The sequence below is a fragment of the Balearica regulorum genome, chromosome 18 (assembly GCF_011004875.1).
Source record: "Balearica regulorum gibbericeps isolate bBalReg1 chromosome 18, bBalReg1.pri, whole genome shotgun sequence".
Lineage (NCBI taxonomy): Eukaryota > Metazoa > Chordata > Aves > Gruiformes > Gruidae > Balearica > Balearica regulorum.
This window is the reverse complement of record NC_046201.1, coordinates 4,127,515-4,145,361: the sequence shown is the minus strand read 5'-3', so window position 1 is coordinate 4,145,361 and position 17,847 is coordinate 4,127,515. Positions and strand designations below refer to the sequence as shown.

Sequence of the window (17,847 nt, the reverse complement as noted above, 5' to 3'; positions counted from 1 at the left end):
AGCTGAAGTCCAGGGACTAACCAGCAAGTCCTACAGTCACCCATTTGCCCAGAACAGCAGTTAAGCACCCTTCCCCGCCCCCAAGACATTACTGTAATCAAAACCAGACGAAGCGTGGGTACAAGAATAACATCCACAGCTAGATCTCATTTTGATTGTCTCTCGGAAGAGGCAAGTAATAGTATACAGTGCTAATGACATCCAAAGCCGAGTACAATGCCAGTAACTGACACAACGTCTGTGTTGCTCTTGGGTACAGCTATTGCTCTAGAAGCAAGCCTGAAGACCAGTCGATTCTATGTTCTCTTTTTGCATTACAAAATCATTTTACCCTTCCTTTCTTGCTCGGAAGGTCACTCCTTGCAATGTTACCTCAAGAGCTGAGCAACACGCCACTGTATTTCACAGCCCAACTGAAATACAGCTGGAGCAGGAGCAGAACTACTGCTCTTGCTTCTTACTGGGCTTATCACGTGCTAACTAACATACTGAAGAAAAAATTCCCACATCAAGTGGATTTCCACAGTCTTGCACTCGCTATTACAAAACCCTGACAGGATTAACAATGCTAAAGAGAAGATGGCACTTACATGCAATAGCTGCCGTGGTAATTTCAATACCTTACAGTAAATATATTTTTCCCCAGCAGGATGAGCATGAAAATTCTGCAGCCAATACACAGAAATCCAGGAGTACAGGAATACTGTTGTCTTCCTGTCTTGCCAGCGGTTTACTCAAGGCTTTTGGGGAAGCCCCAATTTTTACTCTAAATACCCATTAGCTGTTGCATGAACTAAATCTAGACCAAGGATAACTGCTTCAGATTCGAGGAGACAAAAAGAAAGTCAAGCTGGTACAGCTCCTATTATAAAAATTTGTGTTACCATATAAAACCATTTGAAACAAATGTTGGAATAATTCATAAAAATACAAAGAGGAGGAGGAGTGAACAGGGATCACAAATCTTCTGAATTTACCCTGCTTTTAAGGAAGGTGGGTATTAATGACAAGAGCTATGTATTTTCAGTCACACCATTTTACTATAAAAGATCACCACTAATGCATCAAGAAAGGTACCTCGGCCTACTCCGCGGCAATTGAAACCCCTAACGAAGGCTCTCACAGCAAGATTATAACGTATGTATGGATTAGTTCCCTAATCGACCCAATTCACTGGCAATTATATCTGATCTGGCAAAGCCAAGACCTACATATGATACCACTGTCACATGTTTCATTAGAAACACCACCAAATCAATGTCAAACACATTACTTTATTTGTCTAGGATGATGTGTCCTATAAGGTACAAAAAAGTACTCTTCAGTTTGCCACAATTTGTTAAAAGCATAGCAATCTATTGCCTACAGGTAGGAAAGTTTTAAACGATGTCATATATATATTTTTAGATGAATAAATAGTACAGAAATACTGTGAAGTTTTGATGAGATGCAGGATATGTTCAAATGCTGTTAAAAGTTTTTCCTTTTTGCATTAAAAACACAATGCATACAATGTGCAGCATTTTTTTTAAAAGTCAAAGGACAACATAATCTAAACGCTAACTCTTCTTTAACTTTAAAAAGCATAAATGGATTATTGTTTTCACATTGAACAATTATTTTTAATTTTCACATATAGGTTAAATGACAACATTTGTATGTACAAAACCCCCCACTGGTTTTATTAGATAAAATTATCCCAGAAGAACCTGTACACCTGAGCCTGTAAGTGTAAGAAAGTGTGGTCAGTAGCAACATCTTTTTAAGAAAAATAACAGAAGAGGTTCTTGCATAGCAAGGTGTGAGGTTAAACCCAAAAGGAGCTTGTCCATACGTTGGGTAAAGCCCAGATCGCTGTGTAGAACAGAAGTTAACTGTGAATTAGTGCAAAAGCTAAAGTTGGTTGAAGAGCTGCGTACAAACCATGGCTGAGAACTACAGACAGGTCACGTGAGCAAGTCATTTATATAGGCAACGCAAAAAGTGATAGATCGGAAAGAAATGGCAACGTCATCTGCAATTTGCATCTTCTTGCGACTTCAATTTATCCCTCACTGTAGTGCTCCTCACACAGGAAACCACGAAGCAGTCCAGAACGCCTTTCGCAGATACAATTACGCTTTACATTCCTAGGGTACTTGGCAAAATATCACTTAATTCAGCGGTGGGCAGTGACATTTCACAAAATCCTTCCTACCACCTTATCTGTTACAACAATTTTGGCACCATTGTAGTAATTTTATAAAGGGATAACAGCTGCTTAAGAATGAAATGTACTAAACGCTACCTTTGGAGCAAAATCAAGTCAGATCTTCCTTGGCCACTTCCCTCCCCTCTTACTTGAAATATCCGAACAGATCCCCAAAGCGTTACAAACGTATTAGCGCACACTCAAAGACACCTACGTCTGTGGGGAGAACAATTATCTCCATTTATTTTGTTTCATATACATCCATATTTTGAATTTTAATACAAAAGAAAAAAATTAGAATCTGACAAATGTTTACAAACAAGATACCTTCAAATAGATTTTACTCATTTCAGTCTGGTGCAGAGTAAATGACAAATTGTACTGTTATATTCAAGGCAACAGAGTCTGTAGTCCATGACCACTTAGCCCAACTTTTATGCAAGCTTAATTGTTTTTATCTACCATGAATGATAAACTCATTGTTGATTCCCAGTTCTGTGTGTGTGCACATGTGTACATAGCAGCTCCTTTCATAGAAAGAAAAGACATCTAGAGGTCTTCTTGTACTTTTACCTACAGGAATCATGTTAAGATACAGAATGGATTACATGTAACCGGGGCTGGATTTTATAAGAAAAAATAATTAGCTGACAAATGAGGGCAGCAATAAAAAAGCGTCTTTTTTGCAACAATAAATAAATACAGTCAAAGTTTTCTGTGTGGACTTTAAACCAGCTTCTTCACTGAAGAACAGACGTGGCATTTCCATGGAGTTAAACGTGACCCCATTTACTGTATCTGTTTTCTTGCTCTCTTTCTCTCTCCTTCAACAAAACAAAGTTTTCCTGCTTCCTGCCACAATAGTACAACAATTTGATCTTGACAAGAAAGTGGTGCTGCTGATTTTTATTTCTTTGTCCTTTGGACAAAATAAGCCAAGAATAGAATTTGACTGTTGTGACCAATAAAAACGCAGTTTACATCAAGTCTTGTCAGGATAACCTGACTAAAAACATCTGGCTTCTTAATTAAAAATTTTCAGACAACCAGATTCTTGCTCGTGTGTTAGGTTAACACGCTGAACTCTAAGAAGCTGTAGACTGCAGTTTGTTGTTATGGGACCTGCAGAATACAGAAGAAAGTGAAGAATTAAGCACCCTTCGTTTTGGAGAACACAGTTGCTGCAAGGTCTTGCCAAGGGTAAATCACAGCGAGGGACTTACCACCATGCTGCTTCCATTTAATTTTTCCCCCTTCAGAAAAAAGAACACTTAAAATAATCCTCTCTGAATTTTAAGCACATTTTCTCCTACCGTATACAAATATTTCAGTACTTGTAAAATGCAGTGTGTCACTGGAATATTCCAAAATGCCTGAAATCAGTTTTACTCTCATATTTACATAATAGTAGTCCATCAAAAGGAAAGCAAAAAGACATTTTTAATTGTGAATATGTATAAGGTATACTTTGCTTCAATTTACCAAGAAGGCTTGGGATTAACTTAATAAAAAAACCTGAACAGGCATGTTAAAAATCACATTTTTGCTAATCAGAGTTCAGCAAAACTCCTCTTTGACATTCACAGTTTTATTAGTGACCGAAAATAAAACAATAAAATACATGGTTTCCAAGATGAATTTTTCATTTTTCTCAATACAGTATTCGAGGAATGGGACAATTTTTTTGTTAATACAGTTATGTTTACCAGCATGGCTGCTGGTAACAAAAAACAAAAACCCAACAACATTTAGACAAATGATCTGGATTTTTAGGGCAGTTTAATGTCATCGAATTGTACAATAAAAGAAAGTGACCCCAACATCCAGTTCTGATTCCAGTTTAAAAGTTCAGACTAAAGATATCACAATCTGCAAGAAAAGAAAGAACATGGATGGTATAAATGAAAAACAATAACAAATAAGATGCAGCAATGAAATTAGTGTGCAAGCAGTGACTGCTGGATAACCAGCTACAGCAAGATGACAGAAACATGAGTTGAAAACTACCCGATAAAAATCATCAATACGGTATGACACTGGAAAGAAAAATGCTGGACTAATTCATTTGATCTCATCCCTTCTTATCAGTCCTACTCTCGGTGCATACAGAAAAGGCCCCATCCCTGGAAGTGCTCAAGGCCAGGCTGGATGGGGCTTTGGGCAACCTGCTCTAGTGGAGGGTGTCCCTGCCCATGGCAGGAGGGTTGGAACTAAATGATCTCTGAGGTCCCTTCCAACCCAAACCATTCTATGATTCTATGAAAATCAGACAGCTTCCACAACAACAGATATAAAGTGAAGCTTTCAATTTAGTTCATTACAAATTGATATAATCCTGCATGAATGTCTTAGACTAGCAGTCTGTTATAGTTTTGACTGTTACAGTCAGATGGACAAAGTTAACTACTACACATAGACAATTTCTGAGTAACGCTGAAAGGCATCCAACATTTGTAACTTGGTTAAAGTTGGCTCCTGTTGGAGTACAGCAGTGACAGAGGAGAAGTCTGTATATTCCGTTAGTGTTTTGAGTAAGCTGGGTTTAGGAACAGTTGTAGGAAATCCCAGGTGATAATTTGACTAGTGCCATAGAACTCCCATGCACGTGTTACTAGGCAGAATCAACAACAGAAAAAAACTGTAGTAGAGTTGCCTATTTTTTTCAGGAATGTCTGTGTTAGGGAAATATTCTACATTGATCCTTCTACAGAAAAACATTAAAAAACAGAAAGTCTGATTTTTAAATAGTAAATTTTGAATGCTGTTTAGTTTTCCCATACCCTACTTTAAAACTTACTTATTCCCTCTGTTTCAAATATGGTAAGTTACAAAAAGATGAGAGAAGTAGTAAAAACTAAAGCATTTTAACTTCTTTCATTGGATTATAAGCTTCACAGAAGGACTGTCTCTTTTTAGCATCTGAAAAGTATTTACTGTGCAGTAGAGCATTATCAGAACTCAGAACACTGTATTTGTCCTGATCAGAAATTACTCTCATCAAGTTCTCTGCAGCAATGACTTGAAGTGTCATTCAAATTTTCTACATTTATGATGCTGCCCAAATTTGCATCTAATAGCTCATTTTGAACAAACATTACAAAGTAACCTCCACAAAATCATATTTAAGCCTTAATTTTGACAGAAAATGATAGCTGGCTATTATAGAACAGATTTGGTTTTCCTTTAAAAGAACAGCAGTTGTCCAGGAAAGTGCACGGAGAGGCAAATCCCTGTATGAACGCAAGGTAAGCTTTTAAAGCAGTAAGGAGATTTTAGAGGACAACAGAACATCTATGATTAGGAAGACTTTAGCTTACCTGCTTGCCTTAAATCCTTTTAGTTTCTGTACAAAGAATGATTCAAGAACTTCTGCACATTGGTAAAAAGGGGAGTCACTTGGATTGTAGTAACGACAGTTATCAAAAATTTTGGTCATATCTGCCACAAACTCCGTGACCTTTTTGTAGTAACGTTTCAGTATTCTTTCTTCCATGGTGGCAAGGTCTTTAAAGAAACCAAAGATTATTAAAATGAGACATTTTCATCCCCAGCAGAAGTTCACATTGTGGGAAACAAAGCCTGTCTAGGTTAGCTGCTTTTCCAGGAATGCTGGTTGTTGAGGTGGTGACACCAGCAAGTCTCCTTCAGAATAAACACTTATGCATGAGTATGTCATGCGCAGCTAAATTAAAATGCGAGTATCAAAGTGACCTTGGAAAACTTGGGTCTTTGCAGGGAACTATTTGCTTTTTCTGAGGAAATTATGGAAAAAAATGTCAGATAATTGGGATTCAGTTACTTGTATTTTATTTTTTTTACAGCCCCCACTGAAACAGAGTCATATGTATACATGTAACAGCTATCTAAACCTTCTGATCATTTTCTATTTGAATTCATGACTTGCTTTGAATGAATCATCAATTTGCACGGGCATGTGCACACTACCACATGGCAGAGATGAAAGATTTCAAGTGCAGGACCATGCAAAGTGCTTGTGGCTCTCATTTGTACTGACTAGACACGTTAATGAGACTGGAATGGTGAAGTAAGCAGTAATTGTCCTATTGTAATGCAAATGTAAATTAAAAAGAGGGAGAGGAATGAGAACTGCCGATTATAAATATAGCTGTCTAAACGTACAGTGGCACTTTTAGCTGGAAAAACAATGACCTGCCATTGGAAAATGCCCTTAAAGTGCTTACTTTGAAATGTCAGTAATGCCAGAATGTGTGAAAACAAACATAGATGGGGCTGGATTACCCAGTGTATTTTACACATATTTACTCGTATACTTACAAGTGTGTTTTCCTGCTAGTTAAGTCAGAATGGGCTAAATGCACTTTTTTTTCCCATTCAATCATATTGAATTAATTATTATATTATTATTTGAGCTTTCCTTATAAACTTTAACCCACCAATGATAGAACAGTAGTTGTTTACTATTTTCATAACAGCACAATCCAAAACTTTGGAACAAAAAAGGACATGATTTCTAAGCAAAGTATTATTTACAGTCAACATACTGCAATTTTGCCAAGATACTAAGTTTAACTTTCCTATTTCTAGGGTCAGTGAGGAGCAGGTGGGAAAGCTCAAACGTTAGACTAACTCTCATTTAGACATATGAAAAGGTATTGCTTTGATAACTGGAAGGAAAGGAATAACCGTGTCTTGCAGGAGGTAGATTTTCCTGAGAGGTTTCACACTCAGTGTAGATCTAAACTTATTCCTAGCTGACTGGTCAAGTCTAATAAGACCAGAGTAAAACAGTAAAGCTGCAGCATCTCCTCTTCCACCTTGCCCCACATATACAACATGAGACAGTTCTTGTTCTTAGAGCTTTAAAGACTAATTACATATAATAAGAAATTTAGTATACTCTCAAATCAGATAATTTCCAACTCCATCTTAAGCTGCATGTCACATGTAACTGTATTAGCACCACTTCCTCCTCAAGCTCTAGAGTACATACCCCACGCTTTGTAGGAGGAACTGAGGCAGAAAAAAAACCAAGCAAAGCAAAACACAGCAAAACTGTCCTCTTGAAAAAAAGTAATTAAACCCCAAGAATTCTGTCCTACTGCTGCACTGAATTTCACATTTTATATGTTAGACTGACAGTATTTAGTGTTAAGGACTCAGCCTAGAAGTAGATATATTAACCCTCATGAACTTCTGAATATATCAATGAAAAAATCACATTGTCTTGTGTGCCTAACTGCAAAAGCCCTGTGTTCTGGAAAACACAGCTTTAAAGATCCCTGGATGGAAACGGTCAACAGGTAATTAATTTGCTATACAAAGACCCAAGTCCACTCACTCACGCTATTGCTCAGGAACACTTACCCATTGGTTCTTTAATAACACCATAATAATCTGGTGCATCGTTGGGGTCTACTGGTTCTAGGAATGGCCATGCCATCTTGTGAGCCTGTCAGGAAAACACAACATAATTACAAAACACAATTAAGTGAAATTAGCACCATTTAGTAGCTAAATGTTTTCATTACACTTTTATCTGTTGGGGTCTAGAACTGAATTTAAGGAAGAAGTGCAGCATTGTATGAAAAGGTAACTAGTTCTCATCTGGCGACTGGGTAAAGTTTTAAAGCTCAATGTCAATGACTGAGTAGTTGGTCTACAAAACAGGAAAACGTGAAATTCAGACATAAGGGGATTCTGTGCTAAACAGGCTGCCTAGGAAAGTACGTCATGAATTTACTGAGAGCACGTGGCAATTCACACCTAGAAATGGCCCACTGCTTTCACGTTCCAAGTACTCTGAAATTAATTTGTTTTCATACATGTCTGTAAAATGTAGAACTATACAAAATATTACTTGCTGAGGATCTCTGCTACCACACAATTATTTTATTAAAATTCTTGAAAATTCTTTACAGTTAGAGCAGAAATTATATTTGGGAGTGACAGATAAACTAGAAATACACTGTAACAGACTGTGATGTGATTCTTGTTATCAGGATGCCATTGTTCACATGCTGGTAATAACGTGCTGAGAACACTATTGAAATTAGTAACTCTGAGATTAAAGTACAGACGCGTAGATCAGCAATCACATACAACTAATCCGAGAACAGAACATGGCAATTTCTACATCCCATGCAGTTAGGTGACTGCTCTGCCTTTGGGTATTCCAAGTAACCCTGCTTCCTTTAAAAGCCTGCCATGGAACACATTGTTTAGTTTCACTAACTCAGAAGCAGTGATATCCTAATTATTGTAAATGTCAAATTATTGTAAATGCCAGTCAAGTTTGATCATGACAAAGCGGCATTTCTCACCAATAAAAAAAAAAAAACAGCACTTTGCTATTTCCTTTTTTAAAAGTCTCAAACAACTGGAAGAGAAATCAAAACCTACTCCAAGACTCAGATGGTATGTCCTATACATTAAAGCACTTTAGTGCAATCCTTATTCTCACCTGTAAGGAACGTAGTACTCTTCTTAAACCTTCATAATCTTTATCAGTTAGTGGACTGAGTACAGTCATGGCATCTTCTGTGGACTGACATTGTGGACATACGTATTCATCAATGAGATCTGCCTCACTTTGTAAAATGCCAACACAGCGCCCATGATACCAGTTCTGACATCGGTCGCAGCCAATGTAAAATCTGCAAGATCCAAAAAAATGTTAGTGACTTGATCTATTTATTTAAAGGTTACATTTAAATACATAAACCTGCAATCCCCTGCACACAAGCAGATACTTGGCATGATTAAATACAACAGTGTAACGTAGTATTTCAGACTGACAAATTCTAATTACGCTACTCAAACTGCTTTTGTATTTACAAACAGGCTAAATTACAGACCATTTCAAAATTAGTCTCTAAATTTGATACTAGGCACTTTCAAGCAATCAAGATTTCAAAAATCATTCCTCTGCTTTAGAGTTGAAAGCAACAGTATAATGCCAGAAGTCTCACCCAACCAGTATTCCAAAACAATTCAATATACATTTTACACAAACTGGACTACAGCTAGGGCTCTTGTTTCACTCTGTACAAACATTTTTCATATAGGAGCTTCAGTCTTGTACTTGAATACAGAAGGGGTATTCTATGACACAAAGCCTTACAGAAAGACATACCAACCATATACCCCCATACTCAAGTTATGCTTTCTATCCAGATCAGACTAAAGCACAAAAAAAATCCACTAAATACTATGTTTGTCTTTTAAGCCTTCTAATTCTCCTTTGTTTAAAAAAAAAAAAAAGGAAAAAAATTAAAATTAATCCAAATTTAAAGTACATGGTGTCTTTTTTTTTTTTTTTTTAAACAAAACAACCCCAACACATTTTGACCACCCTGAAAACTTCACTTTTCCTAAACATTTACTGTACAGAAACATTTTTGAAGAGGAAGACAATTACTGAAAAGCAATTTGTATTACGAATGAATACAACATATGCAGAATAACTTCTTTTTTTTCTTTGCAAGGAACAGGTAACCACAGTCAGAGCAGTTTGCTACCTAAACATTAAATAAGAGGTTCTTATCAGAACTCACTGTGACTCATCATAAGGTGTTCTGCAGATACAGTACAATTCCTCACTGCTGCCCTCTTGTGCCCGTTTACAATCATTACAGATGTACACATCCATTTTCTTAGCCTCCTTTTCTGTGATGCCAACACATTCTCCATGATACCAGTTAGTACAAAGATCACAGCCAATATAGAACCTAAAAGCATTCACAATGAAAATGACAATGTAATTGTCATTTCAAATGGCATGGCACTTTTCCCTGCATTTCTCTCTGATGCACTTTCTCGCTGGCCTACTTTCTTCAGTTTTCTGTCTCAGTTTCCCTGCTTCCTAGCATTCTAGCCTTACAGACTATCTCATGCTGCGGCTATACTGTCAGTAAGGTCACTTGGGTCAATCTTAAATTGACAGTTCATTAAAATGCACATCAATATGTAACCAGACTTTGACAAAACTGGGCTAAAAATGTATGTCTCCAATGTGTGTGTGAAAAACTGTAAAAGGCACAAAAAGACAAGGCCAAAGAAAAAGATTTACATTTTCAAAACCGTAGCTCATAAGCCACTGAAACATATCTTTAAGATTTGAAAATGTAGGTCTCAGTTAATTTAAAAAAAACAAAAGCAAAGCGCAAACACCAACTAGGAGTTACAAGTATACTACGAAGAACATGCATACCAGCCATGTGTAGAATACATATTGGTATAACATGATATGAAAGAAAATCGGGTCAGGACATGGTTGTCAATTTTATCTTTTGGGGGGGAAAGTGGGGGCACTGAAAAACAGATATTAAACTACTCAAAATTGCAACAAATTGGAATGTGGACCGTTTTTCAGAGAACAATGTCTACTCTCAGACACGGCTATGTGACGGAACCAGATATGGTATGACACGAAGTGAAGGGAACCAGGTACAGAATCATGTGAATGGGACCTTGCACAGAATGATGTGACAAAACTGTAAAATATTATGCAAGGATGTTTGACATTTTGTGTATGGATATCTCAAAACATACCTATGACTAGTGACAATCAACCAGATGGGCGAAGTTACACATCCATTCTCTCTGCCTAAGCAAAAGCAAGCTGACTCAGAACCTTGATCTTCCTAGATTTCCGAGACAGCCAACCACCTGCCACGTGCTGCTGTATGAATTCTGCCATCCTCGTTTGTCAGTCTGCAAGCACCACGCACCCGACAGAACACACTTGCAACAGGACAGTAGCTAGCAGGTGTTCCACAGAACAAGCATCTCTCATTTCCTGGGCCTCTGCATACATCCCAGATACTCAGATCCTGCCTTTTCTCTTAATTTTCAGTTAGAAAAATCCTAAAAAAAAAGCATCACACACCCCAAGCTTCTGTAAAGAATGGGCAGCTATAGCTCCTTCTGACAACTATCAACCATGATGCAGCCTGTATCCTCTTCCCAAGAGGGACTGTGTCTGCCTGCTCCTGGCGATCTGGACGCACATTTATGTCTACGTGTAGATGCTAAGCCTTGCTGCTGGAATGCGGAACAGGTGTCACATGATGCTTTAACAAGTAAGTTGAAATCTAAGTAGGAATCTTAGAAGGATACCCTTACTGACCATCCTCGAAAACAGTATGAGCAAATCCCTACAACCCTGGGGTGTCACAAATGAGAACTAAACATAAGAGATTTGCAGTAAAATACACAGCACTGAATGACCTTTGAGGATTTACTACATCCTAAAAAATGCATAGGGTATTCATAATATACCACAAATTAGCTTTTCAAGCAGCACATCTATTTTTTCGGAAGTCGAAAAGAGACACCAGCATGAAGAGGAGTACCTGATGCCTATATATATATGAAAATAAAATGCTTACCAGAAAACTGTTTTAAAACTTGACTAATCTCTTTCCAAATAGTGAAAGGATAATGTACTTCAACAGTAGAGTCATCATTTGTAAGAACATAAAATTCAGAATTCACAAAAAGAAAAGCAGCAGAATTGAATCATATTGCTAAGGAGACTAAGTTAGTTATTCATTTTCTTGACGTGTCGTGCCATGCATTTAAGCACAGTTCTTGATTCGGGCTACAAAATTCACTCTATGACCACATTTTTCATCGGCTTACTCAAATGCCCACTGGAGCCAACAGAAAGAGTTAGTCTGACAATCAAATTCTTTCGCTCACAGAATTTGTTCATCTTGTCTCATTTTTGTGACAGTTCTATTGCTTACTAACAATAGAAGCAGTAATACACAGACCGTTGGTTGGTGTCACAACAAAATGAGATCAGGGTATCCTCCTAAGTTTACTGGATGACAGAAAGCCTGATGCAACATTCTTACTTGAAGTGAGATAGGGGACGTCCCTTGGAAGCAATAGTGAATTAACAACCAGGGCATCAGAAGCCCACTATTTCTGCAGGGATGGCAGAGAGCGCAGTCCAATTTCTCACACTGATATAATGGTCAGAGCTACTGGACAACCAAAGTGAGAAAACACCAAAGACCTCAAATTCATTTAAAAAAACCCAGTAGTTAATAACCAAAAAGGCTAGAAGGAACCTCAAGCGATCCTCTAGTGCTGGCCCTAAATTTGGAATGAAAGACCATTACTGCAGCAAAAGCACTACTCCACCTCTACTGTTTCTTTCTGTTACCAGCTTTTAAACCACCACCAAATAGCACCAATTAATACTTTTTGGTATTGTCACTTGTTGAACAGATACATACTCACTTGGAATTGCTCTGAAGCCAAATTTATTTTACACCCATCTCTACACAGCTATCAGATGTTAACCATTACTAACTACTGATGTTAGTCACTTCTAGCTTAAGCAGGAATGCATAATGCTATCCCCTTGCAATCCACTTCTGCTCCACCACTTACTAAATTTCTTCACAAACTTTGTACGTAGCATAAATATTTCTCCTTATTCACAGTCAGAATCAAACTACAGAAAAGTGCAGTTTTCACTTTGTCAAATGCTTACATATTCATTTTTTATTCACCCTGGGATATAAATTATAACACATTGAAACCATTGCTAGTGGAAACATTGTCCAAAGTGAACTGCAGTCTGGTAACTTGGAACCCCCTCTATTGGCTATTGACTTACCAAAAAAAAAAAAAAAAAAAAAAAAAGGTCATTTATTGGGAAACGGTACCAAAACTATTTCTAAAGGAACATCAGCTACTTGTTCACAAGAAATTGCTCAAACCAACTTGTCACTTGCTTCCGAGGCAGAGGCAAAACGGCAAAAGAAAGAATAACAGAGCGGAGGAAAAAAGAAAAAAGAGTATGTGCATGTGAGACAGAAAGGTCATACAATGGAAACATGCAAACAAGTAAAAATATAAACTGCGTACATTAATAGTATAAATCGAGTATGTTAATACTTTTGTAACTGCTAGTGGAAAACAGACTTTATTCTTTATACCTTAGTGATCACTGCAATAACACCTGATACTCTATCTCCAATTCTAGAACTACCTTGCACTAACAGCTACATACTAAACCTACAGCTAAGAACACACAGTAAAAGGCTGTGGCGTTCGCTACTCACTTAGACTCATCGTAAGGCGTTTTACAGATGCAGTAAAGCTTTGTGTCCTTCTTTGTTTCCTTTGAGGTAGTAGAAATCATTTTCTTTTTCTTAGACTTGGAAGCTGATGAATCTTTCTCCTCATCTCGCTTTCTCTTCTGGGAGGATACTGGCATTGGGACCGTGGTGGAGGAGGAGGAGGAGGTGACGCTGGCTGCATGTTGCTGTGGTGGTGGCGGCGGCAATGGTGGCGGCGGCGGCGGCGGTGCAGCAGCTGCAGCTGCGGCTGCAGCCGCCGCAGCTGCTGCTGCTGCAGCAGCTGCCTGGGCTTTTTCTTTTTCTTTCTTAATTTTAGTCAAGTCTTTCTTTAGCTCCTCCTGAAGTATATTAAATGAATAAATAGAGAGGGAGGCACCTCATCTGATTATTCCAGGACAGGATTAAAATCTAGACATAAAACCCCATGCTTAACCAAAAGGAAATAATTAAAGCCATTTAAATATGCAATTTTTTAAATATGCTTAACCTACAGTTCACATAAGAGATGACACACTTGGCCTACTGTGACCCATTGGCTGTAATTTATCAGAAGCTGTTTCAGGAAACAAGGTAATTTCAGTCCAGATAAAAACAAGAAGCATAAAAAAGACATATACTAGCTTCACAGAGATCCACGCGTCCACAACCAGAACTTCTTTCCTGTATGTTTCCTTAAAATCTCACTGAGCAAACAGATAAATTAAAGATTAACACAGAAATGCTCTCCTCAGCTTAAAATTACATTAGTCTTTGAGAATAACTGTCCTTACCTGCACTTCAATTTGTAGATCTTTGTCCAGAAGTGCTCTTTTTTTCAATATTTCAGCTTTCAGCTGCTCTTTATGCTTGAAAAGCAGAGCTGAGAGCTTAGTAGCATTCTGTTTACTACGCTTCTGTTCTACACTCTCTTCTCGCTTTCGTTTCTTAGCTGCCTGTTTTTCTTCTTTGTCTATCTTATCCAGAATATATTTCATCACTTGGTTGCACACAATCATTCTGGGGAAGAAATAAAGGAAGAGTACATTGTGCCGAGTTGCCTATTTATCCCCGGCTGAGAATGCAGAATCATTTAATTCTCCAGTCTCTGCAAGTTGCCAGCTAAATTATTACGTTTCTTAAGATGTAACGCACATCGCTCCCACTCATACTTATTTACTAGAACACCACTGGGAGAGATCAAGCCCCTACTTAGGCTCAAGAGGGCCAGTCCCAATTTCCTTTAACTGATCTGAGTACCAATCATTCTTGCCCTTCCCCTACAAACTCCTAATAAAGCTTAGGCTTTAGTACGATGAGAGATATTTTCACTCAATTGTTTCCACAAACATGTTTGAAAGAGCTGGATTTTGTTTATTCTGATGTAGGATGAAAGCAAGTTGGAAGCCTGTAACTTCATCCAAAACATATGTTTCCACCCTCCAGTGACCACCAAATATTACTAAGTTTTTGTGTTGGCATAAGGACTGACAAATATTTTTCAGTGTATAGAATTCACTATAAAACAGTTCCCCATTTCTTCACTAATGACAACTCAGGATTAATTTTTTATCTGCTTGTTGTACACTCAACTATAAATCTCTTTTCCTGCTTGTTCTTGTTCTGCAATTTTCATTTATTTTGCTTTATATTTCAATTAGGAAATTAATGTATTTTGGTTCTCCTGAATTTATTTTTCCCTTCTCATTCTATTTCAAATCCACTAGAAAACTAAGTGCTTCTTGTTGCCAGAGCGACCATGAAAAATAACTCTGACCTGAAAGCAAACAACAAAATGGCAATGGCCGGGACAAGTAGCTGCTGCTAACTCTGTACGCTTAGGCTCAGACATACTACCAGATGCTAGCTGGTTTGTAGGGCCATACAATTTTGTTTACTTTGCTTTTCTTATCTGCACTATATCTACTTGGTTTAGTCTGTTTTTTCACCAGGTAAGATACCCAAAGTACATTCTTGGAGAAGAAAATCAGTGAGAAAGAAAGACAGCTGTACCATGAATCAAGCTAGTGAGAATTTTTTTTTATTTTTTTTTTTTTTAAACTGGACTTCTGTCAGTCTACATACCAATTTGGCTGTCTGACACCATTAAATGAAGAGTATAAGACAATACATCTTATTCTCTATGCAACTGTGAGCATTGAGTAGCACCTAGTTATACTGTTGTAATCAACTAAGCTTGCACTCCGATTTGATGATCAAAATTTTATAAAAAACCTATTCTTTTTCTTACTATCTGACAACACACACTTGTGATTATCCAATTGAAGCAACTGCATGAGCGAGGAGTCACCAAAATAACCCCAAGACAAATGACAAACACTCCAAATTTGTGTTTATCAGCTTCAAGTATAAACTCTAGTTTGTCGAACAGAACTTTCTTCCAACTCTCCATTTCCTTCTGTAGAGTGGGATGTACAGTGGACAAGAATGGAAATAAACTGCCATGATAAAGGACAAACAAAACCCAGGCTTTTCTGCAGCAGAACCATTAATTCTCCATTCTGTGCTCCTTTAAGAATGGATTTTACCTTGAATTTAAGAACTGTGGCAAGCTCCAGACACATGCAATACAACATTTCACTTTAAAAACATATAATCAAAATAAAATTGAAAATATACAGGATTCAATTAAAGTTAAGAATATTATGAAAGTTACTTTCGAGTGTTACTTTAACCAATTTTAAAATAGAAAAATTTCTTTACGCAGGTTTTTACAAACCAGTGTTTTACTATAACACCATTAAAAGATGTTATAAACATAAAACTTTCACAACTAAAGATGCACTATGATGCATATTCACCTCTGATTTTCTTCCCTCTCAGCTGGAGTCAGTGTCTTCTTCTGTTTCAAGTGTTCTATGACAGCATTCTGTTTCATAACCACCTGCAGGATGATACAGAATCCAAAATAAAATATGAAAACTTTAGCCAGTATTTCATAGTATTACTGGGAGAACCAGGACATTTCCTAAGTTAAAGAGAAAGCATTATTTATTTCAGTAAGTGACAAAATAAAACTGATTTTATTGAGGGGGGCAAGTGCTTGTTTAAAGTAATTATTTGAAAATTGAAAATGAAATTGAAAACTAATATCACCTCCACTCCCCCACAGAACAGGATATTTTGCTTAGGTCGAGTTTAAACCTAGGGACTAAATGTAAATTGACAGTATTTCTTCAGTGACTGGTTGTTTTATTTAAAAAAAAAATGGTAAGAGTCTATTTTTTTTAAGCCCCGCAGCCATCCAACAGCATTACATTTCAGATACCTCTTTGAAACCTCAGTTTCCTATAGCAGGCAATGAAAGTACTGTACATGTGTTCTGAACATCAGCTCTCCTATCTGTAACCTATCTTTCCTGAACTGAGAATAAAGACATACTGTCCCAGCAGCTAGTGGTAAGTCGAATCAAGGTGCCAGAAGACTGCAAACATGGTACAACTGACTTGATGTGCTGGATTAACTTAGAATATTTAATTAAATTGCCAAAAGCAATCGTGCACTAACTTTGAAAGAATCAAATTAACTGCCTATCAAATGTATTTACATTGTTAACAAGAACAGGCATTTAAAATGAGATTTGTTTCATTAATTAAGTTTTAATTTCCTTCTGTTAACTTTACCTGTTTCTGGATAATGTCACTTTGATTAGAAGCCTGAAGGGTGTGCTCACGTTTAATTTCTATCTGTTGCTGCTTTTTCTTCTGTTGCTGCTCCCTGAGCTGCTGAACTCTCTGCAGCTGCTCCTGAACACTAGCTGCTTGAACTGTTACCACATTCTGAATCTGGTGAGCCTGTACTGGGCTAGTTTGTTGGATCTGAATAGGTAACTGAAGCTTGATCTGCTGGGGCACACTGCCTTGTTGGGCTTGTATCTGAGCCACAACATGTGACTGAAGCTGAGAGAGAACTTGGACTTGTTGCTGAAGCTGAGGCACTGTAATAACTTTTGTTGGAGGCTGCTGAAGTTGCAGCTGAGGACGAGTTGGGGATTGCACAGGAACCTGATTTAAACTTTGAGTAGTTGGAAGGGTTGAGACTGAAGTCTGAACCTGAGGTTGTGATTGCTGCAGCTGAGCTTGAATTTGTATGGGAGCATGGGGCTGCATCTGAATCTGTTGTTGGGTTGTAGTCTGCACCTGAGCTGGTTGCCGAGGCTGGACTTGGGACTGGCCTTGTGGAAGGATTGCAGTCTGCGGCTGACTCTGGACTTGCACTGGAGACTGCCCTTGAGCCTGGGTCTGTGCTGGAGACTGAACTGGAGATTTAGATGATTGTGCTTCAGGTGTGACTGGAGAGTCAACAGATGCCGGCGTCTGAGATTCAGGCTGGCTCTGAGTTTCAGGCTGAAGTGCTGGCTGAGGTGCCTGCGGCTGGGCCAGCGGCGCAGGCTGAGTACTCTGATTCTGCACTTGAGGCTGGGCTTGCTGCTGACTCTGAGGCTGTGGCTGAACTGGTGGCAGCACTGATGTTGGCTGTGCCTGTACAGCTTGCTTCTGTTCCCCTGTAGCTGTGAAGGATAAAAACAAGTATTCCATTCATTCCAGATGACACGTCTATGAGCCTTACCAATTTGAA

General features: G+C 38.0%; 1 protein-coding gene across 19 annotated transcripts in view; it reads right to left on the bottom strand.

Moving 5' to 3' along the window:
* Window positions 1-2,402: 2,402 nt before the first annotated feature.
* Window positions 2,403-17,847, bottom strand: part of BPTF (bromodomain PHD finger transcription factor) — a 57,637-nt gene continuing 42,192 nt past the window's right edge. For 8 of the 19 annotated variants that reach the window (XM_075770771.1, XM_075770762.1, XM_075770767.1 and 5 more), the window contains 9 exons: window positions 16,893-17,779; window positions 16,071-16,153; window positions 14,043-14,268; window positions 13,255-13,610; window positions 9,727-9,900; window positions 8,634-8,826; window positions 7,538-7,622; window positions 5,509-5,695; window positions 2,403-3,313 (listed from right to left, as the gene is read on the bottom strand). In XM_075770771.1, coding sequence (XP_075626886.1) covers window positions 3,277-3,313; window positions 5,509-5,695; window positions 7,538-7,622; window positions 8,634-8,826; window positions 9,727-9,900; window positions 13,255-13,610; window positions 14,043-14,268; window positions 16,071-16,153; window positions 16,893-17,779 — 2,228 coding nt within the window. In that variant the 3' untranslated portion in view covers window positions 2,403-3,276. Of the gene's footprint in view, window positions 3,314-3,917; window positions 4,061-5,508; window positions 5,696-7,537; window positions 7,623-8,633; window positions 8,827-9,726; window positions 9,901-13,254; window positions 13,956-14,042; window positions 14,269-16,070; window positions 16,154-16,892; window positions 17,780-17,847 lie in introns of those variants that run through there. The other 11 variants (XM_075770772.1, XM_075770776.1, XM_075770778.1 and 8 more) reach the window with 6 other exon arrangements.